Below are 23,451 nucleotides of genomic sequence, written 5' to 3' on the forward strand. Positions count from 1 at the left end.
CTTCCATAGTTATGTAACTGCAACCACTGTTACAAAATATATTTATAATGACCATATGGGTACGGAAAATATATACTACATCTTTCTACAATTATTCTCTTTTTTTGCAAATCTTTTCTTCAATTCCATTTGATGTTACACTAAATAATCCTTTGGGTGCTTCAAGATAAGATTGGAAGGAATCTTCGACTAAAATAATATCAGCAAAAATTAAATGCCTACACCAACATAGTAAACTAACATATATATAATATGAAATTTTTTATATGAATAATAAGTCTGGTATTCGAGCTTGAACACTGCGACACGGGTCCGTGGAAACATTGATAGTTGATAAAAAGACAGATCAGACTTCGTATAAGAAATGTGCTGATGATGTTTTTCAAAATATGTTCAAACATGTGAAGCAAGCACTCGTATTCATTCAGGAACACAATTAAGGATGTCATAATGGAAAGGTCAAAAGCAGCTTATGACCTTGTTGACCTAGTAAGAATAATACGTTTTAAAAACTTCTATATACGTAGGTAAAAAAGTGATTATATAATGAATTTTAAATTCATGATTTTAATAATCTAAGTCAAAGATATTTAAGATTGTATTTGATTTTTTATTTTTATTTGACTTTCTTATTTTTTATACTCTTTTAATAGTGTTATAAGATTTGGATTGAATTTTTATTTTAAGTAATATGAATGTATTTGGAATTAAAAGACATAAGAAAGTTGTTTATATATTTAAAATAATTATTATAGTTTTTGTATAGTTTTGAAGTTTTGATGGGACGTAGTCGTGGTGGAAACTTAAAGAGTAGAGTGGTGGTATGGTATCTAAGGAAGTGAAAAGACAAGGGTGGAAATTGATAGATGAGAAGTGTGGATTGAAATGAAAGAAAGGTAATGGAATGGTGAGTACTATGAAATGTAGTGGATGGTGATTTGTCTCTTGTGACAGAATTCACAGTACAATATGAAAGACTTTGTTGTTGGTAGTGCAATATTAATGAGTGATGATGGTGCTATAGAGCCTACATTTTGTACATCAATGGACAATCGGGAGGGCAAGCACTTTGTTGCTTCTACTGCTATTCAAATGGAGGAAGGTTTTGTCTCAATAGTACAACATTATTAAATTTTTTACAAATTTTGAAGTCCCAGATGAATCTTTCTGTGCTGGGCCTGGAGGATGATGCATTTTACAATGATGTACGTTCTTCCTGCTCAAGATTTTGTGGGATTTTTGTGTATTTCCAAAATGGGACAAAATAATTGTTCCTCCAATTGAAAAACAACAAGAGGGGTTTCGTTAGAACTCAGAAGTGACCTGCTTGGATTCTAGCTGTAGGTGTAGAAGCAGGATGATCGATCAAATTATGCTTGTCTTCCCGCATTTGTCTTAATCTGAAATCCATCAATTGCTTAATCACAAACCAAATAAACAAATGTACCAAAAAATGCAAAAGTAATGCAATTTGACTACATTTAATGTGTCCATTTTTACCATCATCCATGTAGCTTGTAAAAGATCCATGTTTCTCTTTAAAGACATATTATCATTGAATGAGAGTTTTAGAAGAACTTTAATAATGACTTGGCTACTTCCTATAATAGATATATAATGGAGAGCAGGAGTTTTGATTAGAATGTTTATTTAGTAAAATAATGTTGCAAAACATTCATGTTAAAAATTATCAGTATGGAAAATACAGGAAAGAATGAAAAATAGTAGACATCTAAATTAAATGATTAATAAATAACAAGGCTTTATTTGTGATTAGATATGTAATTTATCTTTTATTTTTAGGTAAGATTAGTTTATCTCTTACATAGCATTTTATCATTTTTATTTTACATAAACTAAAATAAAAATGAATAGAAAACTGAAAATACAATACTAGTTCGGTCAAATTGGCGTGGTGGGGATAGCCTATTGTTCATGTTTTCTATTTACTGAAATTTTGAAATTGCTTTTTTTTTTTGGTAGTATTATCTAATTGAGATTTGCTTGATATTGTATTTTAATGTATTGATTTTGAATTTGTTATCGTAATAAACTAGTATTTTGCTGGACTTTTGTAATTACACTTGCGTTTTTTTATTCCTTAAAATTAGGTGAATTAGCTCATGAATTAATTCACTTGTCAATAGGCAATTTAGTTAAATCAGATCAAATAGCATTTAGCTCACGAAAAAGTGAAAGAATGGTGCTGAAATCTAAAAATAAAATAAAATAATGAAATCTAGTGGATAAAATCAAAGGGGTCCTAGAAAGGTGACAAATAAAAAGTTATTACGCTCAAATATATAAGCTATCCTCTTCACAAACATATACTGTTCATTGCAGGTACATTGAGGAACAGAAGAATGAACATGGCCCGTTTAATACGATCGCAAAGTGGATGACCACAATTACAATAATGAAATTCAAAAGCCCAATAACTTGGAACTTTGCATAATGGATTCTCCACAGAAAGCAGAAAAAGAGATTGGGTGTGGCCTGAACACGTCAAAATCTAGAAGGGAAAGAGTACGTTTACAATATAAACGCGGTCTGCAATTACTGAAATAGACAAATATACATTGTTTGAATTCATCCTAGTTTGATAATGTTGGTTACATCGACGTCATCCCAATAATAAAGGGGGAGATGAGTGGAAAAATAGAAGAAAAATGAGGGAAGTGACACGGATTATACAAACCTATCAACATATTACAACAAAGTCTAAAATAACCAAAAATGACAAAGGCTTAACTTCTGTTCAACCCTGTCATTTAGTAACCTAAATTATTATGAACTCAAATGGCAGCTGTGAACCATGATTCACGCAGCAGACATCTAAAATGGGTTAGTGGTTTATGATTCTACTAAATCTAGCTGAATGTGAGAACCTTCTACCCTGTAATTCCAGTGCCAGCTTCCCCTCTCCATCATATCTTGATCAATTCGATCTAACTGGATTGCTAAACCTGAAACGCAATTATGAACCTAAATCAGCAACATTGGACAGAACAAATAATTTGACTAAGGATAACAACAGTAACATTCTCAAAATAATCATGATAACAGCATATATTACTTCAGGCAAGCAAAGCAATAAGGAGAGGAACCAAGCAAAATAAATTTCTGAAGTTGAATAAACCTGGGTTTCCCGGCATGATTTTGAGTCTGTGGCCATCTGGAACTTCGAACACATGATTTCCCTATATCAGTTAAATAACAGAAGAATAAGCTTGTTAGGCATTAGTTTATAGGTATCAAATATCCACCAGAATTAACGAAAGAGTAATTTTATTTTACTTAATTTTTAGGCTATAATGACAACAGTAATTGGAGGCTTTGTTATGAGGCTCTGGTTCTTTTTGACATTCAAATACAAATGACTACAGGGTCAGCTTAATAGTTAAGAAAAAGTGACTCAATAAATTCTAAACTCGAAATGAATCCTTAATGTCGGTGGTTAGAAAAAGTGTCCCAAGCTAATATTGTTTGGAACAATGTGGGTTGGGTATCCATAATCCTGCTTTGTCAAGCAATTCTAGGCCGTTGTGGGTATCCTACCATGCACATCCACGTTCACATCAAGGCAAATTGGTTTGGATTCGATGAAAGCTCTAACTTACAAAGTATGAGAAATCACGGGCTCAAATCCAAGGAGTGGGCACTATTGCAAGCGGGACTTTTTGCAAAAGTAGTTTAGAGAGAATAAAATCTACATTTAAACATTAACCTGTAAGACAACATCAGTAGCCTCAAATTCAGCATTTCCATGAAGTATGATTTGCAGCACCTCAGATCGCTGCACATCATGTTTCCAGTATATGTTTCGATCACAGTTCCAATCAATTCCCTTGTTCAACACCTTGACATTTTGCAACTTACATTTTCCACACCTGGCATGATGATAAGATAAATGTGTATAATGTTAGATGCTTGCAATCTAAAGTAATTTTATATGCCTTAGATCTTGGGATCTTCAGGTACGATGCGGTTGATAAGAAATCACAATTCAACTTATTAATACAGAAAGAACAATACCTTTGGCCATAATGTAGTATGTATTCACCGGTCTCATTAATCTTCATTGAGCCCATAACATTCTCAGCTATTATGATCAGGCTTCCATTGAGCTGGTGTAAAGGGACAAATCACAAATATCAGCCTAATATCTTAGAACTTCACGACACATAAGTTAACTAAATGTATTTGCTTAGTACCTGTACATTCCTCCAAAAAAACTCTGCAACCTCTATTTGTAACTCAGAGCCCTCCGATACGGAACCACCGTAAAACTGATCACAGAAAAGAATGACAAAATAATCAAAACCTTTATATGTAAATGATAATCAACACAATTCACCCTTGTAAAGCCGTAGAACTATCATGTTCCAAGCAAATTGCTTTGAAGAAAAGGTTACACCCAAACAATAGGAAGAAAAAATTGTGTAAAAAGGTTTACGTTCATGTCTTATATCATGTGTTAAGAACACTGGTGGACACGAAACTGAAAAATTGACCTATTTAAGGGAACACTTGAGACCAATATGTTTAGAACACACAGCCATTTACTGATAGAATTCAATTAAACTTCCATAGTTTAAAATTTATACAAACAATATAACATAAAATTGACAGTTATTGATGAACAAATACTTAAAATAACATAATAATACAGGGTTACCTTTTGCTTAGTGACTTCCCAAAGAGGACCAAGAGCAGGATGCAAAAGGATGAGAAATGGTGGTCCCGAATCAACATAGTTCTCATTAGCTTCAATCTGCAGGAGAGAACAAACATAACAAAATAACTGTAAGTACCTAGAAAGGACAGTAATCCTCCCTTTACAAACTTACATGTATTACCAAATGACCAAAAAAAAAGGTTTTGCAGTAGCATACTAGTATAATATGAAATTGTACTTGACCAAACTAAATGAAAATGAATCAATAAGCATAAAACATGCTAGCACGCATGTATATACCTCAGGAAGTCTTATATCACACTGTGAAAGAAGATCGTGAGCATTTCGTAAGATATCCAAAAGAGCACCATCAGGTGTCTGCATAAAAATGCAAAACATATTATAGATATTTAAGAGCAACCATCATTGCAACTCCAACACATAAAACTGCAAAACATATTATAAGAGAAATATAAAGATAATCCTAGCCATCCAAAGAACCCGTAGTTTAGTTCTTAAGCTTTCACCATTGTACAAAAACACGATAGTAAGATATTCAGGTAATACCAACTGCTAAGTGAAGCCGAGCACTATCCAAGTATATAAGGAAATATTAGGAACAGACCTCATAAGGAAGGGATTGCAAGAATACTATAACTGTCAAAAACTTGGAAATGGAATCAACATAATGGAATATCACACGTACTTTGTTTACTCAACCCAATCTAGACAAAAAATGCTATTTCATCAATGCAGTAAATTGAACCTGGTGTAAAGACTTGTCTCCATGCCTTCTTTTTTTCTTGGCAGAGGAGGTAACTCTCCTTCTTTCATTATATACAATAAAAGTATCTAGCTCATCTGCTCACAAATAAGAGTTTTGTTAAGCTCAACTAAATGGGAATTGTTGTATATGGTTTGTCAGATCAGACAAGCACATGCAGGACGTACCTTCAACATCATTATAACATCTAGAAGAGTACGAATTGAAATAATTGTCAGCAATATTTTGCATTGTGCACTCAAGTCTACCACCAGAGACGCTAGTGAATCACAAGGAAAGGGGGAAGAGTAAGTTGTAAATGCAACAAAAGAATCCGCAATATACACACCGTGAAAATATTTAATCACAAGGAAAATTTAGGTAAAATTACTTATTTGGCCTCTGAACTATCTGGAAATTTTCAAGCAGGTCACTAAACTACTAAAAAAAACTAAATGGGTCCTAAATTTAGTAGTTTTTAAATTTAGTTCTTAGGGTTTTAAAAATAGTCATTGATTATGGCAATTTCAAGATGCCATAAACTAACCCCAAGGACCTACCTTTTTAGTTTAGGAACCTAATTACATTTTTTTTTTACTGTAAGGACCTACTTTTAAAATTCACAAATAGTTTAGACACCAACTGAGTAATTTAATCAAAAATTAACTTAGAGAAGTAATAATAAGAAACAAACAATCACTGTAGAAAAAATGAAATTATTTTAAAGCCAGGAAAGGAAACCCATCAATTTCAACTTGTGGTCCTCATGCATTTCAAAATCGAAATTTTCAATTTCTAGATAATACATGGATATAAACTAGTGTCAGATAAAGAATATATATTACAGATGTTTCAGTAGTCAATGTACGAGGCTACCACTAACTATGGTTTGAATAAAGTAGATATACACAGCCTTACCCCCACAAACAGAGAACTTTTTTCAAAGATTTGTACCTGTAACCTTTATTAAGTCACAAGCAGCAACTCACAGTTGTGCTAAGCTTCATTTTCAATTTAATGTATAAAACAAAGGAAAGTAATCAAAACTGCATTGATAAATTCACAAGGAAGAGACATACCTATGACATTTACCAAACTGATCTGTGTAAACTATTGGCTTTTTGGTATTTAGCACCATTCCAGGTAAACTATTTCCACTCTTACTTGATCCAATTAACTCCGCGGAAGGTAAATCAACATATAAGATGTTTGTATTGGCTGGGAACTCTGCCTGCAAACTTCATTATACAGAATGAAGTCGATATTTGGGTATGTATTCCAAATTAGAAGGCATAACAGACAAAAAGAGTAAAGATTCCCAAAAGAATAACTATTGAACTGTTTTATAATCTCCAGAAGAAAATAAATTTATAATATCAAATGCATTCATTTTAAATTTGAAGGGCATGGGTCTCCTGTGGATGTAGGTTTATAAAATGCTTGTCATTCTCATTATTCATACAAATTTGGGGATAATGTGTTCTTAATCATCGAAGTCATTCGTATGTAATAAATAATATGCCAGACTAGAAGAATACATAGGCTAAGCATGGGCAAATAGTTTAAAGCTGCAAAATGTATCACAGAATCTGGAAACCAAATTCGAACATACCAGGAAAATCACATACCTTTTTGGAGCAAGGGGTCCAGTAGTAATTCCAAACTTGTCAAACTCAGTGTACTCAATACAAGAAATTCCGTATTCGCATTTACCATCAATACTTTTCTTCTCCATCAGCACATTAACTCCTTCTGTAGCGCCTGATATCCGCTCACAAGATGCAAATCCCAGTTTCTGTTAAAGAACACAGCTCAGAAACTGCAAACAATATTCTACTTGAAATTTGAGACTGTTTAGCTGAATAAATATTACTGAGAACAGCGCCTTTCTTTTTTTCTTAAAGATCTTCAGGCAAGATAAATTATTAAATAGGGACAATGCTCCAAGCAAACAGTGCATTTATAGGATAAACAGTTGGACTGCGGTATCTAGTTTTTTTTTCCAGTGCATTTATAGGATAAACAGTGCAATTATCTGACATTAGTTGATTTACCAAAACCTTATACATCAGAAACTTTAGACTTGGTAAGGAACTATACACGATAAAATATTATTTACCCTTTTATCATAACATGCTTTAGCCTTTGTCCACATGTAGTGCCAAAAAAGGCTGAGATTACCAATTAAAACAACCGCTACCTACCTTTCCATGACGTAAACCAATCCCTGCTAAGGCTAGGAGGGTTAAATCTGTAGCTGCCACAACGTTACTGCAAGGTCACCTGTATTGTAAATGCAAGTTTCTCGTACTAAGGAAAGCAAACCCAAGAAATATCAATCATAACAACAGACCTGACTTGGCGCAGAGTTGCACCTTTTCTTCCTTGAGAATAAAACCATTTGAAGATGCCTTTGTCATGTGCAAGTTTCCATATGACACCATGACCACCAGGCTTGCTCAAGGGACTCAATGGTTTGGTGACCAGCCACTGGCCTTCTTCTGCACCAACAACTGGAACAAGAGGCTGCCAATTTACAAATTATATATTTAGAGACTTTTAAAATAAGATGACCCCTTCCCAGAATCCATAGTATAGATTTATATAAAACCTGCTCAAAAAGTTGGAAAGTTGATCGACCTCTCCCAAACCATGAAAGTCTTTCACACAGAGAAGTGACGTGTTTGTGGTTGTTCTTTGCGGCACTAGTCATTATTGCAACGGGTGTGATACATTGTTTATTGTATAACTTGAAGTACAAGAATTCTCTAGCCTTCAAATGTGAAATTGAAGAATTATATATTTCAGCGCCCAACATAAAAACTTAATCTTGGTTTTATCATAAGAAAAAAATGGGCATAGCAAGTATGACTGTGTTTGATAGTTGGAGATCTAATACCTGAAGATCTCTTATAAGACCTTCCAACAAAGTCCTTCCACAATATGGTAGCATTGCAGCAGGCAGGCATTCACCTGACTTAGGATCAACCAAACCAAGCCTGTCGGCAGAACCTCCCAAAGGATAAATTTCACCTAGGTCTGGCAAACCCTAGAACGACAAGATCTTATTATTCCATGTAGCTACGAAGCATCTAACCTAAATGCAAGTTACGATTTACAAACCAGGTAATGTAATTAGACTAACCTCTATACCCCATAGAGCTGCTTGAGAAGCATACTCTGTGTCTTCAGAAAGGTTATGCCCATTAGGTGCATTAATTCCTAAAATTTGGCATTCTTTCGCTTCATGCATCTGATGTGACCACTTCATACTCTGCCTCTCAAATGACTTCTGGACAATAAGTTCGAGAACTGTTATCTGATATCTGCATTGTATCAGTGTTAACAAAGAAACAAATATATGCAAATTGAATTATTCCCAAACAACATACACTCCTATTAAACCAAATTTATACCAAGCAAAACCGAAAAACAAAAACTTGATGGTGTTGGGATCAAGGTTTTAAAAGAGGGTCTGCAACTGCAATTTCAGCTGCAGCGTCAAGTTTTATGGGGTGACTGTGATAAGCACCGAAACATTTGTGAACCCACCCTCAAGCTACCTATATAGGGGAGAACTAAATATTTAAATATTCCACCAAACATCTCATAATAATTGAACATAGACACCCCCATAATACCGGAGTTCCTATCAGACTGCGACTACAATTATGGCTGTATAAGCCACATTCTACAGTTTCTCACTCTATCAAGGAACTGGAACTGCATTACGTTGGTTGGGACGACAAGTAATGATGGAAAGGTGAGAAAGTTCCTTATGCTTAAGAGTTTATAAAAAAAAAAGAGAAAAAAAAAAGTACAGGAGATTTATTCCCTTTCTGCCCATCTCATAAACCCGACGTCTGTTCCAACAAAATGGGAGAACTAAAAATGTTAAACCAACTAAGAAGCACAGTTGTTCCGTTTCACAATTTTACTACTACGTAAGTCACCAAAGTCAATCTTAGTATAACTGTTTTTTCTTCGCTAGTTAATATATTAAAGAAACAAAAACAAGGTAGGTTAATTTTATTCCATCTATTCCCCATTTGTTCCATACTAAGCGAATGGTAAAAGTAGGAAAACGAAGAACTGACCCAATAATTCCTCCAATACAGTCATAGAATTGCTCAATTTCCGCCAAAGTTTCTAACAACTTGTTCAAATCAATAATCTCGTAATCCCCCAACGCCATCCTCGAACCCACACCACCATTGCCATCAAAGGAATTCAAATTCTCAATCATCTCCGCAATAGCGTAGAGCGCGCTCTTCACGGCGCTCGCGGTAGCCGCGGCGGCCGCGGCGGATTCTAGCGATTCGGTTCCGTCCAAACACAGTACATGCTCCTGCCCGGCAGCAACCACGCATTTGAGCAGGAATAGTTGGTCGGAACTCAACCGGAGCGAGGCCAAAACCCTAGCAAGGCCGCGACCCGAACTGAAGAAGCGCTTCACTCTGGAATCGGCGTTGAGCACTCGGAGCTTCTCGACGAGAGTGGCGCACGCCGCAATCCTGTCGCGGAGCGCGGCAAGGCGTGCGATTTCGCGGTAGAAGTTGAAGTCGCCCGGCGGTGGCGGCGAGACCTCCAGGGTCTCGGTGGAAATTCGAGCGACTGGACAACATGTAGAGAGAGAAGAGGGAAGAGAGATAAATTTGGAGAAAGAGAGAGAATGGGAAAAAGAATGAGAATGAGAAGGTTTGGAGCGGACGGAGAAGACGAAACGCTTATTATGAGGAAGAAGAGAAGTGGAGTGAAGCATTTTTGAAGGCTGTGTTGTGTTTTGAGTTGAAATATGCAATTGATTGAGGATGAATTTAAAGTTGTGTAGGATAAAGGGAAGACGCTAGAAGAATATACCAGAAAGGAAAGAGCATAATAAGAAGAAGGGAAATTAAGTGGTTTCTTAACCGTCCATCAAGTAGTTGCATGTGCCCATTATATATACCTCTATCCTCTTCCTTTTCGGACTGGCTCTCAGGATTTCACTATCTTCTTTCTCTCACATACCTTACAGTCCACAAATACATCGCTTTATTTGGGTTTACAATATTATATAACATGTTATTTTTTATGATGCTTTATATCACCAACATTCATGTAAATATAAAGTAATTTATGTTCCTTGGTTAAATGATTCACAATTTCAGTTCTCATATATAAGAAATAGATAATACCTACTACATTATGTGATAATTAAATCTTTTTATAATTTATCAGTTTTGTTAAGTATCAATGATTTTGTTTAGGTAAGGCATGTATTTGTTGTGATAAAAGTATTTTTGAGCAGGTAGACTCAAACGTACATAAAGACAGTCACGAGTGATGGACATCTCAGTGTCCATTTTGAAATTGCATTGGCCAAACCCTAAAACATGTTTTGCTGTGATCATCTTAAAACCAAGTAAAACAATGTATATTTGAACAAATTTATAGAGTTAAATCCTAGGGTTCAACTCCTCTAAGCACCGTTTCAAAGCAACTGGCTATTCCCATTATTATGTAGATGGCCGTCACCGTTCATCACAAATCAAAGAAATTTCGGTCTCTTTGTTTCTACTGATTGGAATTCCACTATGAACTACTAATAATAAAGAATCAAGAAGAAATTACAAAAAAATAAAAATAAATAAGAAGAATAAATATTGAAATGGAAAAATAATATGCATTTTTACTTTTTATTTAAAAATGCGAACAGACAAAGAAAGTTTCAAAGTTATATATAAATATAATAAAATATTGATGTAAATTACAATAAAAAATTAAATCAGTTATTTTTTATATAAATAATTATTTTTAAATATAATTATAGCTATACTTTCTATTATAATAAAATAAAATATATTAATTTAAATTGATATATAACATAATAAATATTGAAATGTATAAATAAAAATAAAAATTAGATATTTATAAATACATTTTACTATTATAATAAAATTAATAATCAAAACGAAAACATTAAGTAATTAATAAAATAAATTTAATATTTCATTAACATATCTTTCATGTTAAAATAATAAATTAAATTAATCAATTTAAATTAAAATAAATATAAATACCAATCAAATCATTTCCAAACTTTCTATTCTAAGGAACTTCACCTCCCACTTTTTTTTTCCTTCATTTATATTATTTTCTCTTCTCTCAAATTCACCCACTAATTCAAACATTTTTAACGAATGATAAAGACAAATAAACTCTATTTAATCTTTCTGAGATAAATAGACTACTATGCCCATTTATTATGCAGATGTTAGGGATGCCTTTGAGGGCGTGACTCATTTATTGTTAGTATAAATAACATTGATAAAAAATAAAAATCTAACTCAAACCCTGTATAACCAACAAATATTCAAGTACACTAGAACAAAACCAAATTGCAGTCTCACAATTTCGAAGACAAGACAAATATCCACAAGAATGATCTCAACCAGTGTTAGCGATTTATTTAAGTTGAACAAAGTATGAGAATTCTCAGTGCCAATCAAGGTCTTCCAAAGTTGCATAATTCAGAATTTCATACACCATCGCCATGCAATGAGCATCAGCTTATATGCTATGACCCTCCAGGGAATGTCTACTCCAAAAACTGATCCTATAAATCCTCTACGCTGAAACAGTGTCCTTTCTCGATTTTCAGTCTGGATTTTAAACGACAGAGAATAGTACTAGCCATCCATTGACAGACAGCACAAATGTTTAGTGATTGAGAGTAAAGTAAAAAGAAAAAGAATCTCAAGTTCGAACTCTGCCTCTAAGAAGGAGCTGAGAAGCTGAACCTAAATCCTGTCTTCCCACGGTCATATTCATCCTGCTTGAGCACGTGGTAGAAGTTACCCTGAAACAATGGTTAATGTGAAGATGAAATTTTCATTTGATAAATAACAATAAAATACAGAATTAGGAAGAAGGCCAGGAGAGGGGGCAGGGGCGCATAAAAAATAGATTAAATAACTGCCGGACTTTGTCAATCTTGTAACTGAAACTGTCCGTTTCCCTAAATTATATTACCAGCAGTTGAAATAGTCCAAAAAAATTCAGGGGATTTGCAACAATATCAAAACATGGATAAAATGTTGCCCGAGATAATTTTATAAGCAAAAATATCAAGTGTTATGTTCAGAGTCATATTTCAAGGAAAATAAAAAGAAAAACTACACAACTTGCCCAAAGTTCAAATATAACAAACAAGACTAACTATCCCAAAGACTTTTTCCATCAAAATCGTGTTTTCTCTGCCCTTCCCAAAAAATATGATTGGATAGTTTGACCATCTGCTCAATTATATGCAAGAGTAACTGAAACATTAACTAACCTCTAGGCGAAAAAGTTTAGTAGGAACAACAAAACCACATCCAACAGATGTTCGGAATGATTCTAAGAACCTCCGAGGTGAAAAGCGCCTATATTCATTCTGAGTCAATTTTGCCGTATTCCCAGCACCAGCAAAAAGATGACCATGGATTCCATGATTTCTCAACCACCTAATTGGGAGATCAAAAGACAGGTCTGCAAATGCCGTAACAGCAACATCTCCTCCAATGAAGTCCCGTTTAGTGGAATCGTCATTGTCATCAATAATTTCGTTTCTAATTCTCCTTCGTGGTTCAGTAGGACCTAGTCCCCTAGTTTTAAATCCCCACAATGTTATTGGCCCTCCCAGAGTGCAAACTGGAGAGAAATCACCACCCAAATAAAACCTTTCAGGAAGAGGAGATGGCTTGTTCATGAAGTCATGCCCCCATGGAAAAATGGCACCAGCTGAAATCCCAAGGTTAAGAGCTGTGTTATAAAACGGAAGGGGGATGGCACAGCGAACATCAAATTCCTGCATTAAGAGAATCCAACCAGTTAAGAAAAGAAATATATCTAAAATGAGAAAAAATAAAAAAGAAATATGTTGGGTAATAGAGGAGGGATTACCATATGTTATACATGTGTTAATGTTAAGATTGCCCCATTCCCAACATTTTAAAAAAATGTGCAGAAATTTTACACCCCTCTATATATTATTTACCACAATTCAAAAGAATTTCCAGGCAGATGGTCAGAAATTGCAATTTGAAAAATCAAATTCTTAAAATGTGACTTCTCAATCACACAACATATATAGCAGCCACTAAAGAAGCATAAGGCCATATGCAGCCAACCATGTACTAGTGCCAATATTTTTCAATTAGCGGGTATAACCAAATAGGTTGTTCTTCAACTTGTACGAGCATCATCTTACTAAAACAAAGTATGGGCATTCTTCATTGTGTGGAAAGGCAACACTTGGTCAAACAAGCACCCCATGCACTGTCTACACAACTGGCAAAATTAAAACTGAATGATGTAAATGCATACTGGAAAAGAAGCATGTTATTACAGATCCCAGGTTCTGTATTTTTCAAAATGTCCAAGAAGATGAACTCAGCTCATACCCAAAAGAATAGGACATTTTAAACCCGGTTTCCAAATCCTTAACTTAAATCAAACACATTGGAATATTTAAAGGGTAAAGAATGAGAAATTATTTTCTATTGCTCCAACGAATACATAGATTGCTACAAACATTTAGACTCTAATTAGAATATCCCAAATAGGAGTTACAGGAAAGTAAATTCGGGAATAAAAATTTATGCAAAATCAAATCCTCCTAATTGCAGTAACTAATCAACTAATTACAAATATGGTTATAACAATCAATTCTTTTAAAAGTTCTTATCTTCATCAAATTAGAAAGTATAACACCCTAAAATAATTTTAACAATTACTACACTGGTATCCATCACTTGATAGAGATTATAAAGTTTTATTCATGAGATATACAATTGCCTTTTAGCTTATTAATTAATGGACAAGAAATTGATCTAATTGCACCTGGCGCAGGAATCTCAAGCTCCGATGATCTGGTGTAAGGCCACCAAAGTGAGTAGTGGAAAGAAAAGCATATCCACTTGTAGGCCTAATTGGCGAGTTTCTCCTGTCAATTTTAAATGTATACTTCAAAGATGATAATAAACCATGCCCAAGCTGCCTCCTTATAGACCTGGATGACATTTGAGATGGATCAGTCAAGGTACGCCATCCAAGAGTGTAGACTAAGTCATGGTGCCTGGTTGAGATTAAGCCAAGAGACAATCCTAACAGCTGCTCTTTGTATGAAGAAAACTCTTGCCAATCTTGGGAAAGCATGGAAAGTCGTGCTACAAGAGGAGTTAACAACCCTTTCAGTCTTGGAGCAAACACTCCTACACTCACCTCTGTTGCTTGGTTGCCACCATAGGCCAAAGAGGCATCCCATAGATCGCCATAACCTAACAAGTTTTTGTACTTAAGACCACCTTCAGCAGTCCACGAACTTGTCTACAACAGTGTTGCAACATATCCAAAACGAAAACATATATATTAGCTTATTAAGACCAATAAATACTCATCAGACCAATATACAGCTTCCAATAAAGCAAGGATGAAACAGAAATGTTCTACTCCCCCACAAGTAAAAGATTATAGCAGAAAACTCATAGTCACGATCATAACCTTATATTTTATCAACAGGAAATGAATCATATCTTTGTCCCAACCTGATAACGTTTTAAAAATCCCAACAATTATTATATAATGCAATTACATGTACATTGTATCTTGATTTTCTTATTGAAACAAGTACCAGAAGGAACCATTAGAAATTGAGATCACCATTCTAATGGTCCTAAAGACACAGCCCACTCCACCCATGGAAAGAAAATTCAAGTTGGAAGTCAAAGAATTTGGAGTTTCTTCCTTGTTTATACCCATAACTATACCCTTTCAGATAGTTGTCACTATTCAAAATAACTCCTGCTCATCCATAAGCATAATAACATTAGCCAAGAAATAAAACAAGGGAACATAGCTGTTTGTTTTGTCGCGTAAAGGCTTTCATATTATTGTGGGGGCAATAAACAGAAAAATCAACTTCCCTTAAATCCCTGATACTATAATCTGGGACAAGCAGGTCAGTATGTGTCTAATGCCTCCGTCGATAATAGTCAAAGATCATACTAGAAGATGACATTGATCTCCTAAGAGCAGGAAGAGTGTGTGATTTCTTTACGATTAAACCAAACCAACAGTTTATGGAAGATCAGAAGATCAGGAAATGACACTTTTACTACAAAGGTAAACCCAGTCCAAGGATACCCAAATATTTTGTTCTTATTTTTTGTAAATTGATTACAGATTTGCTCTTTGGTGTTGCGCTATAGTACAAGCATCTGAAATGAAAAGATACAACCTCCGACCTAATAAGAAATGCATTCTCATAAAAATTATTATCAATCACAAATTCTTTGAATGCTTCAAATAACGCAATCATCCCTCAGACTCACATTGAATCAATTCAAACTTGAGCAATCACAACATCACACACGAAACGATAATAGAGAGCAAGATTGTACCGAGGGTTTGGTGTAAACGCCAAATTCGCCGGAAACTTTGTTGGCGGTCTCGACAACGTCGACGATGACATTGGCGGTGTGAGGCAGCTCCGGCGGCCCAGCCTGGAGCGTGAGCTCGGTGGACTCGAAAATCTCGAGGCTGCGGAGCCTGGCGAGGGCGGTTTCGGAGGCGCGAATGAGCTCCTGCACGGTGGCGGCGTCCTGGAGAAGCTTGAGCTCCGCCTCAATCACCCAATCCTTGGTCTTGGTGTTGCCTCGAATCAGCACATCGTGGACGCGGATAGGGACCAGCTCCGAAGCCAATCGCCGGGAGAGGGCTTCCAGCTTTAAACGCTGCTCGCGCAAACTGGACAATGAGGATCGGTCGTTCCGATTGTACGGCTCGTGTGAAACGACGTCGTCGTGACCGTCATCTTCTTCCTCTTCCTCTTCGTCTTCTTGTTCGTCGATTTCATTGTCGTCGGCATTGTTAGGGTTTGGAGAGAAAGGAAGTGATTCGTTTCTTTCGTCCGAGTTTTCCATCGATGGGATTCGGAGGCAGTTTACGTGAGTTGGAGAGATTGAAGAGTGAGTTGGGTTCTGTTGTGTTAGTGAGTGAGCAAAGGCAACGCCAAATCAAGTTTTTTTTGCATTTTTTTCTTTCTCTTTTCAATAATCAGTGTTTGTCATTTTAAAATTCCAAATACTATAGAACTAATCTTGTAGTAAAATGAATGTCATAAAATTTAACTTCAATTTTTATGAATTAAAATTTTATCAACGAGTAGTTTAAAATCAATAATAAAAATGTTATTTTAGCTAAAAAAATATATTAAACTAAATATGCCATACATTTTTAATTTCTTAAATATGTCAACTCCGGGTAATTAAATTAATTTTTATTTTTAGTCTAATTGCATATGAAATAAACCCATTAAATTTTATAGGAGTTTTACTTTGGGAATTGAACTTTTGATTCAGAAGAGTTTGATAAATCCAAATAAAATCATCTTTTTATAATCAAACAAAATTATTTTTGTTTTATTTAATTATTTAATTGACATAAGTTAATCAATTCTTTTTACGGTTCCAGTAAAGATATTCTGGATATTATCGTTTTAGACAATTTTTTTATATATATGGACAAGTGAAACTCCCACACAACTTATAATCACAATAAGAAAGTAAAGTAGTGTATATCCAACATATTTTCTGTTCCTGATCATTTATTACAAGCATTTGTAATAGATTACATAGTGTTAAAATTGTGTAGGGATGCACAACTTCTATATACCAAATGAAAAAGAAAAAGAATGGGAAAATTAAAATATAATTAATTATGGTTTAAGTTTTAATTGTAATTAAGATATAATTGATTATGATTATAAGGTATTTATATAATTAATTGTAATCAATTACAAAGATTTATAATTCGAATTTCATTTGCTGTAAAAAAGTCGTGCACTTCCTGTACGATTAAAGTCGTGTACTCCCTATACAATTTTAACATTGTGTAATCGATTATTAGAATAAAAATATATAAAAAGTGCACAATTTATTTTTTTATTGTATCAGTGCAAAAGTCATGCATTCTTACACAACTTCTTCATTTAAAATAGTGTGTGATCATGTACTTAGAAAAAATATGGCAATAAAAGTTAATCACAATAAAAGAAATATGTTGTTTATACATTTTAACAATAATGGCACATGTATTCTTTTTAAATTATTTTTGGAGTGCATTAATTCAAACCCAATTTGGGGCAGTTTCTTCTTGCACTAATTTAAATATTTTTTATTTTATCTTTTTTATAAATAATATAATTTGGAAATTATTTTTTTATTTATAAATTATGTTATTTAAAATTTAAACTGTACAATCCTTTTTTTCAAAAATATATTTAGATAGTATAATTTAGAAGTCAAAAATACTCTTACATATCATATATCATATGACTTTCACATAATATAAATCGGGCAGTTACTCCCTCCACCACCACCGAATGCTCCTTACACCACCCGATACCAATTTTACCCTTCTCTAAAACGGATGTCAACATCTGTTTCACCTTCAACGGATGTTGACATCCGTCTATTCACATATTTTATATTTTAATTTATTGTTTTTATTTAAAAAAAAATAATAATCTTCAACGGATGTGGCGAGATCCGTTAACGGATTGCCACATCCGTTTTAATAAAAAATTTTAAGAGTATTTTGATTATTATTTAAATAATAATATATAAATTAAATTAATAATAATTATTTTATTAAATAAAATAAAATTAATTCATAAAAAAATTTTAAATTAATTAAATAATATTTATATATTAATTTAAAAACTTAAAAAAACTAAAAACTTAAAAAAAAAATCTTCAACGGATGTGGCGAGATCCGTTAACGGATTGCGACATCCGTTTCAATAAAAATTTTTAAAAGTATTTTGATTATTATTTAAATAATAATATATAAATTAAATTAATAATTATTATTTTATTAAATAAAATAAAATTAATTTAGAAATAATTAAGTAATAATTTTAAATTAATTAAATAATATTTATATATTAATTTAAAATATAATAAATTAAAAACTAAAAATTTAAAAAGAAAAAACTTCATGAATTGCCCACATCCATTTTAATAAATTTTTAAAAACTATTTTATTATTTAAATAATAATACATAAATTAAATTAATAATAATTATTTTATTAAATAAAATAAAATTAATTTATAATTAATTAAATAATAATTTTAAAAAAAATTAAATAATATTTATATATTAATTTAAAATATAATATAATAAAAAACTAAAAACTTTAAAAAGAAAAAAATTTTACGGATGTGGTAACGTCCGTATCCATTTTAATAAAATTTTAAAAGTATTTTAATTATTATTTAAAATAATAATATATAAATTAAATTATAATAATTATTTTATTAAATAAAATAAAATTAATTTATAAATAGTTAAGTAATAATTTTTAAAAAAATTAAATAATATTTATATATTAATTTAAAAACTTAAAAAATCTAAAAATTTAAAAAGAAAAAACTAAACGGATGTGCGGATGTCCCACATCCGTTGAAGAATTCTTTCTTCAACGGATGTCGATGTCCGTTCAAGGAAAAAGGAGGGGTGTAGGAGATTTTAAGATATAAAGGATAATTTTGGAATTTAAAAAAAGTGTGGTGGTACAAGAAGCAATGTGTGGTGGTGTAGGAAGTGGTGGTGGAAGTAACACCCTGTAAATCGAGCAAAATGAAAAAATATTTATGGGGTGCAGGACGAAAGCAATAGCCCAAAATTGGTGATCTTTTAACGAACTTGGGCCCAATTACTTTTGAACCTGAATTGGTCCGGCCTACCACCTACACTCAAACAAATAAAGTTCATCTCGAGCATTTCATTGCCGCTCAGTCTCAAATTCAAACGAGGACCACGACCAGTTCACGACAACCACCGCTACCGCCGCTGCAGATCCTATTTCGAAATGGAAAACGTGGACGAACTCTTATCTTCCTTAATCTCAGACATCCATTCATACACCGACAAAGACCCTCTTCTCCCATGGCTTCGGTATTCCTCAATTCCCATTCTCTTTCTCTGTTTTCCACTTCACTTTCCTGTTTACTCATTCATTCCCAACGTTAATGGCAGCGCGATCCGAAAGATAAAGGACACTCTTCCTCCAAAAATCCTAAAGGAAAAACTACCGGCGTTCTTGCAGAAATGCGCTCACACCTTCGAGCTCGATCGACGTTACAGAAACGACATGCGCTATATTCGAGTGTGGCTCCATCTGGTACCCCAATCACCATATCCTCCCCTTCCCTTTTTTGCGGAAATGGGTTTGGAAAATGAAGCCTAAAGTTTTATTTTTTATATTATTATTTGATTTTTCGACATTAAAAACATGTATTAAGTTCAAATAAAGGGATAATGTCATGGTTAATGATTTTCTCCCATATAGATGGATTTTGTGAGTGATCCAAAAACACTGTTGAGTACCATGGAAGTTAATCGCATTGGGACAAATCGTAGTGAATTCTACCTAGCGTATGCTCTTTACTACGAAAAGTGCAAGAAGTACGATGAAGCAGAGAGAATGTACCATGTGGGAGTGAAGAAGTAAGTTGTGCAGTGTAATTGTTTTGATCGTTGTGTTGAGTAGATTAGTGGGGATAAAACTTAGCGTGCAATGAGTTGACATGGTTCCTCGATTGTTGCCAAGTGCCAAGACACATATCCCTACTTTATAATCTTTCCCTTGCAGATACGATTGAGATGCGACACTAACTATTTTTAACCATTTAGCTTAACAGTCTAACGTTTGACTAGATCAAGTTTCGTATTCAATTTTATTGTAATGTTCTGTGCTTTGGAGAGATTTGCACAGAAAATTCACATGAAGTTCCCGTTAGATTATGCATGAAACTTGGTGCATACATAAATTTCGATGAATTTTCCCTTCTCATAATTTCAAATTAGGATATTAGTTCAGCAAATTACTACTTAGTATTTTAATTGGTATTAGAATAATATGCCCCTCTATCGAAGAAATTTTGAGACGATGTCTTTTCTGAACAGGCTTGCAGAGCCTCTAGATAAATTGCAGAAATCATATGAACAATTTCTTCAACGCATGGAGCAGCGAAAAAATAATAAGAGAGCCCAGGTAGTGACATCCGTTTATATTCATGTGATCTTATCTGTGTTGTTTTAGGCATTTTGTTGTTTTTGTTAATAGCATTCAGTTAGCTAATTTAGCAGGATCTCCTGCAGCACCAGGAAGCAAAAGCTGCCAGGAGGCCTCTGTCTTTAAAGAGTTCTGATGACAAGAAGACAGAGGGAAGCAAAAGCAATGGAGCATGTTGCCTTGAGGGTGAACAGAAGGGGCCCGAAATTCAGAGTTATGCAGCTCAAGCTGTAGCTAGTGATAAAAACTTAAAGACTAAGAAGGATGAGAGCAAAAAATTTCGTGGTGATGACACAGTTGTAGTAAAATTTGTTGACACTGCCATGGTTGGAAAGTCTGAAGCAGAAGATGCATGTCATCATGGATTGGTGGATCCTACAATAAATATGAAGGAGGCCATGAATGCCATCAACAGCATGTTCCGGGAGCCATTGGAGACTGTTCCATTAGGCAGGAAATCTCATAAAAACCATTCAAAAGAAAATCGTAGTACAAAGAACGAGTTTGAGGTTTTTGTTGATGAAAACTTGGATCATGGAATCAAACCATCCGGTTCTTTATCACTTCAGAAAAGGACTGAAGCCAGCCAACCTCACCAAGAACCGCTCCAGATATACATTGATGGTGAAGAACATTCTGAGACCAGTAATACGAATTTGTCTGAAGGTGGTTCTGCTTCATCGACTTCGCAATCAAATGGCTTTGTTTTTCTCCGCCCCAGGGATATTACTTCCGAAAAATCTAGTGACATGGATGCTGACAGCTGTCGTAATTCAAAGTTCAGAGAGGATACAGTCGTTTGCAAATTTGTTGGTTCCACTATTTTGGATGAACCAGAGGTGGAAAATGTTTGCCACCATGGTTTAGTAGACCCCACCATCAACTTGAAGGAAGCTATGGATGATATAAATAACATGTTTGGGAAACCAATAGATTTTGTTCGAAAAAGAAGAACCACCAAACAGGAGAAAGCATCCCAGAGCAACAGTGGAAATGACTTTGGTGGGTTTTCAATCCTTGCTGACGACGACCATCTGGAACAACAAGTTCCACCACCACCCCCAAAATTGCCTGGAAAGTCCAAGGAATGTGATTTGTTTGAGCCAACTCTCCTCACAAAGGAAGCCATGGACGATATAAACAAAATGTTTAACACGCCCCTGAATTTTTAGTAATAAGGTCATTTTTTAGTGTCAATTCTGATTTCTAATATGTAAGCAGAATTTGATTCTGTTTGAAGTATTTGAGTGAAAGGTTTCAGTTGTTGTACTGATTTTTATAACTTTTATGATACTTTCTATGCGTATGGAACTCAAAGCTTGGAACGTAAAAAACAATTTTCCCTTTTTCAAAGAATTAAAATCAATACCCACAGCAACATTACAATTTAGTTTAGTACAGCAAAATACAGAAAGGAACACACCAAAGAAAATATAAAAAGAAAACATCTCCATATTGAATAGTATGTAGACACAAATAATAGGAAACAATAAAATCATTATCAAGGGAATCTGAATGCATGGTTAAGGGTAATTGTTTGAGACATTAGTGGTGAGTCTGTGAGCATTCAGAGGGACGAAAAGCTAAGGGACCAGCAGCATAAATGACAGCTTCATACTTGCTTCCGTGCAATCTCTTCTTCTCATAACGAAGAGGTGCCCCATTCATACCATAATTGACATTGGAGAGAAGGCTGCAACTTTCAAGAGGAGACCAAACAGGCTTCACGTAGCAAGCATGGAGGGGGTGGTCAAGTACAGAATGCTGCATCTTGAACCCTTCGAGTGGTGCATAAAGGTAACCATTTTTGTCTGTCTCAAAGACCTTATAGTAGCTCACATGACCATTGTAGCTTTTGCAGGTAACACTTACTTTGGCTGAAGGAATGGGCTTGGCACCTATCATAGACCATGTTCCAAAATGATCACAGCTCTGACAATAGACCATAGCTTCCACCACCACTTCTATTTTCTTCTCTGCTGTTTTTGGAACATCTGGAGTGGCTTGTGTGTAAGAGAAAGCCACCAGAAGAAGTAACAAAGAAAGGGAACTGAAGTGTCTGCCAGCCATTTCCTTTGAGTCCTTTTAGGGTTGAACTGAAGTGACTAGGAAGAGTTCAGAGGCTAAGGCTCACTACCAATTGATCGATATACATATATGTATATATAGCTGATAGCTCATTGGTAATGCAATGCACTACTGGGAGGAATTTCATTGAAGTGATAATAACAAAGCATATCAACGTGCCATCCACTTTGTTGCCAATAAATCTCATTTATACGTGAAGGCCATCTTTTGCCATCTACATGTTTTCATGTTCTATGAAGAAAAATAATAGTTTCACACTCCTCTCAAGAAATATAGCCAATTCACAATTCTTTCTAGCTATATGATAATGAATATTAGAATTTTAAATTAAATAATAAAATAAATATAATTAAAATATTATTATTTTAAATTATAATGTATGTGTTTTTTTCTTCTGTAATAGTGTCAACATATATCACTGCTCTTTATATATGCGTTTAGTATAAAAAAGCAATACTGGCCTATGGATATTTTCAATTTATTAGTAGATTTATTTAAACTCTTAAAATATCTATAATGTAAGAAACAGTAAACTCAACTTACAAGTGATTATTTAACACAGATATGTTTAGTTTGACATTGAGTTTAATATAATTATATAGTTAAATAATTTCCACTGAGCATTTATTAACTGAGTTACTTGTTTATTTTAACATGTGAGAAGTATTAAATAATTGATAGAAAAATTTAATTTAAAAGAAATATATATATATATATATATATATATATATATATATATATATATATATATTCTATATTTGTATTCTTTTAATTTTATATTTTATTATCCCATTATATATTATATAATCATTTCCAAA

The 23,451-nt window shown here is 33.8% G+C and overlaps 4 protein-coding genes across 7 annotated transcripts; 1 reads left to right on the top strand and 3 right to left on the bottom strand.

Annotated features, from left to right (window-relative positions):
• Positions 1-2,531: 2,531 nt before the first annotated feature.
• On the bottom strand, positions 2,532-10,371 carry LOC108329407 (UTP--glucose-1-phosphate uridylyltransferase 3, chloroplastic). 3 transcript variants are annotated; one of them, XM_017563592.2, is made up of 17 exons: positions 9,539-10,371; positions 8,587-8,767; positions 8,341-8,490; positions 8,053-8,214; positions 7,795-7,967; positions 7,646-7,712; positions 7,070-7,236; positions 6,521-6,679; positions 5,630-5,721; positions 5,445-5,539; positions 4,979-5,056; positions 4,679-4,774; positions 4,215-4,289; positions 4,036-4,127; positions 3,728-3,890; positions 3,140-3,200; positions 2,532-2,966 (listed from the first exon to the last, which is right to left on the bottom strand). In XM_017563592.2, exons 1-17 carry the CDS (start codon positions 10,201-10,203, stop codon positions 2,854-2,856), a joined length of 2,589 nt encoding a protein of 862 aa, XP_017419081.1. In that variant the 5' UTR covers positions 10,204-10,371; the 3' UTR covers positions 2,532-2,853. The 3 variants fall into 3 exon arrangements, with proteins under 3 accessions (XP_017419081.1, XP_052728860.1, XP_017419082.1); XM_052872900.1 differs by having other exon boundaries at positions 8,587-8,733; positions 9,539-9,675; XM_017563593.2 differs by lacking the exon at positions 9,539-10,371 and having other exon boundaries at positions 8,341-8,480; positions 8,587-8,742.
• A 1,382-nt stretch (positions 10,372-11,753) lies between these two features.
• On the bottom strand, positions 11,754-16,504 carry LOC108329328 (uncharacterized). The gene is made up of 4 exons (XM_017563494.2): positions 15,866-16,504; positions 14,307-14,792; positions 12,760-13,272; positions 11,754-12,282 (listed from the first exon to the last, which is right to left on the bottom strand). The coding sequence occupies exons 1-4, from the start codon at positions 16,385-16,387 to the stop codon at positions 12,199-12,201; spliced, it is 1,605 nt and encodes a 534-aa protein (XP_017418983.1). The 5' UTR covers positions 16,388-16,504; the 3' UTR covers positions 11,754-12,198.
• A 2,754-nt stretch (positions 16,505-19,258) lies between these two features.
• LOC108328086 (uncharacterized) lies at positions 19,259-21,867 on the top strand. Of its 2 annotated transcripts, none has more exons than XM_017561878.2 (5): positions 19,259-19,425; positions 19,507-19,651; positions 19,820-19,977; positions 20,437-20,524; positions 20,620-21,867. In XM_017561878.2, the coding sequence occupies exons 1-5, from the start codon at positions 19,340-19,342 to the stop codon at positions 21,715-21,717; spliced, it is 1,575 nt and encodes a 524-aa protein (XP_017417367.1). In that variant the 5' UTR covers positions 19,259-19,339; the 3' UTR covers positions 21,718-21,867. The 2 variants fall into 2 exon arrangements, with proteins under 2 accessions (XP_017417367.1, XP_017417368.1); XM_017561879.2 differs by having other exon boundaries at positions 20,632-21,867.
• Positions 21,868-21,979: 112 nt separating this feature from the next.
• LOC108328810 (non-classical arabinogalactan protein 30) lies at positions 21,980-22,759 on the bottom strand. The gene has a single exon (XM_017562698.2). It carries the CDS (start codon positions 22,613-22,615, stop codon positions 22,091-22,093), a length of 525 nt encoding a protein of 174 aa, XP_017418187.1. The 5' UTR covers positions 22,616-22,759; the 3' UTR covers positions 21,980-22,090.
• Between the last annotated feature and the right edge of the window lie 692 nt (positions 22,760-23,451).

Source organism: Vigna angularis, chromosome 2 (genome assembly GCF_016808095.1).
Source record: "Vigna angularis cultivar LongXiaoDou No.4 chromosome 2, ASM1680809v1, whole genome shotgun sequence".
Taxonomy (NCBI): Eukaryota; Viridiplantae; Streptophyta; class Magnoliopsida; order Fabales; family Fabaceae; genus Vigna; species Vigna angularis.

Excerpts from the sequence above, each read along its gene's own strand:
- LOC108329407 (XM_017563592.2), bottom strand. The coding sequence starts at position 10,203 with ATGCTTCACTCCACTTCTCTTCTTCCTCATAATAAGCGTTTCGTCTTC. Across the intron at positions 8,491-8,586 it reads CAGCTCTATGGGGTATAGAG|GGTTTGCCAGACCTAGGTGA; the intron begins GTTAGTCTAATT and ends TTGTCGTTCTAG. Across the intron at positions 7,713-7,794 it reads GCAACTCTGCGCCAAGTCAG|TAACGTTGTGGCAGCTACAG; the intron begins GTCTGTTGTTAT and ends GTGACCTTGCAG.
- LOC108329328 (XM_017563494.2), bottom strand. The coding sequence starts at position 16,387 with ATGGAAAACTCGGACGAAAGAAACGAATCACTTCCTTTCTCTCCAAAC. Across the intron at positions 14,793-15,865 it reads GCGTTTACACCAAACCCTCG|ACAAGTTCGTGGACTGCTGA; the intron begins GTACAATCTTGC and ends ACACTGTTGTAG. Across the intron at positions 12,283-12,759 it reads CTAAACTTTTTCGCCTAGAG|GGTAACTTCTACCACGTGCT; the intron begins GTTAGTTAATGT and ends CCATTGTTTCAG.
- LOC108328086 (XM_017561878.2), top strand. The coding sequence starts at position 19,340 with ATGGAAAACGTGGACGAACTCTTATCTTCCTTAATCTCAGACATCCAT. Across the intron at positions 19,652-19,819 it reads TTCGAGTGTGGCTCCATCTG|ATGGATTTTGTGAGTGATCC; the intron begins GTACCCCAATCA and ends TCTCCCATATAG. Across the intron at positions 20,525-20,619 it reads AAAATAATAAGAGAGCCCAG|GATCTCCTGCAGCACCAGGA; the intron begins GTAGTGACATCC and ends CTAATTTAGCAG.
- LOC108328810 (XM_017562698.2), bottom strand. The coding sequence starts at position 22,615 with ATGGCTGGCAGACACTTCAGTTCCCTTTCTTTGTTACTTCTTCTGGTG.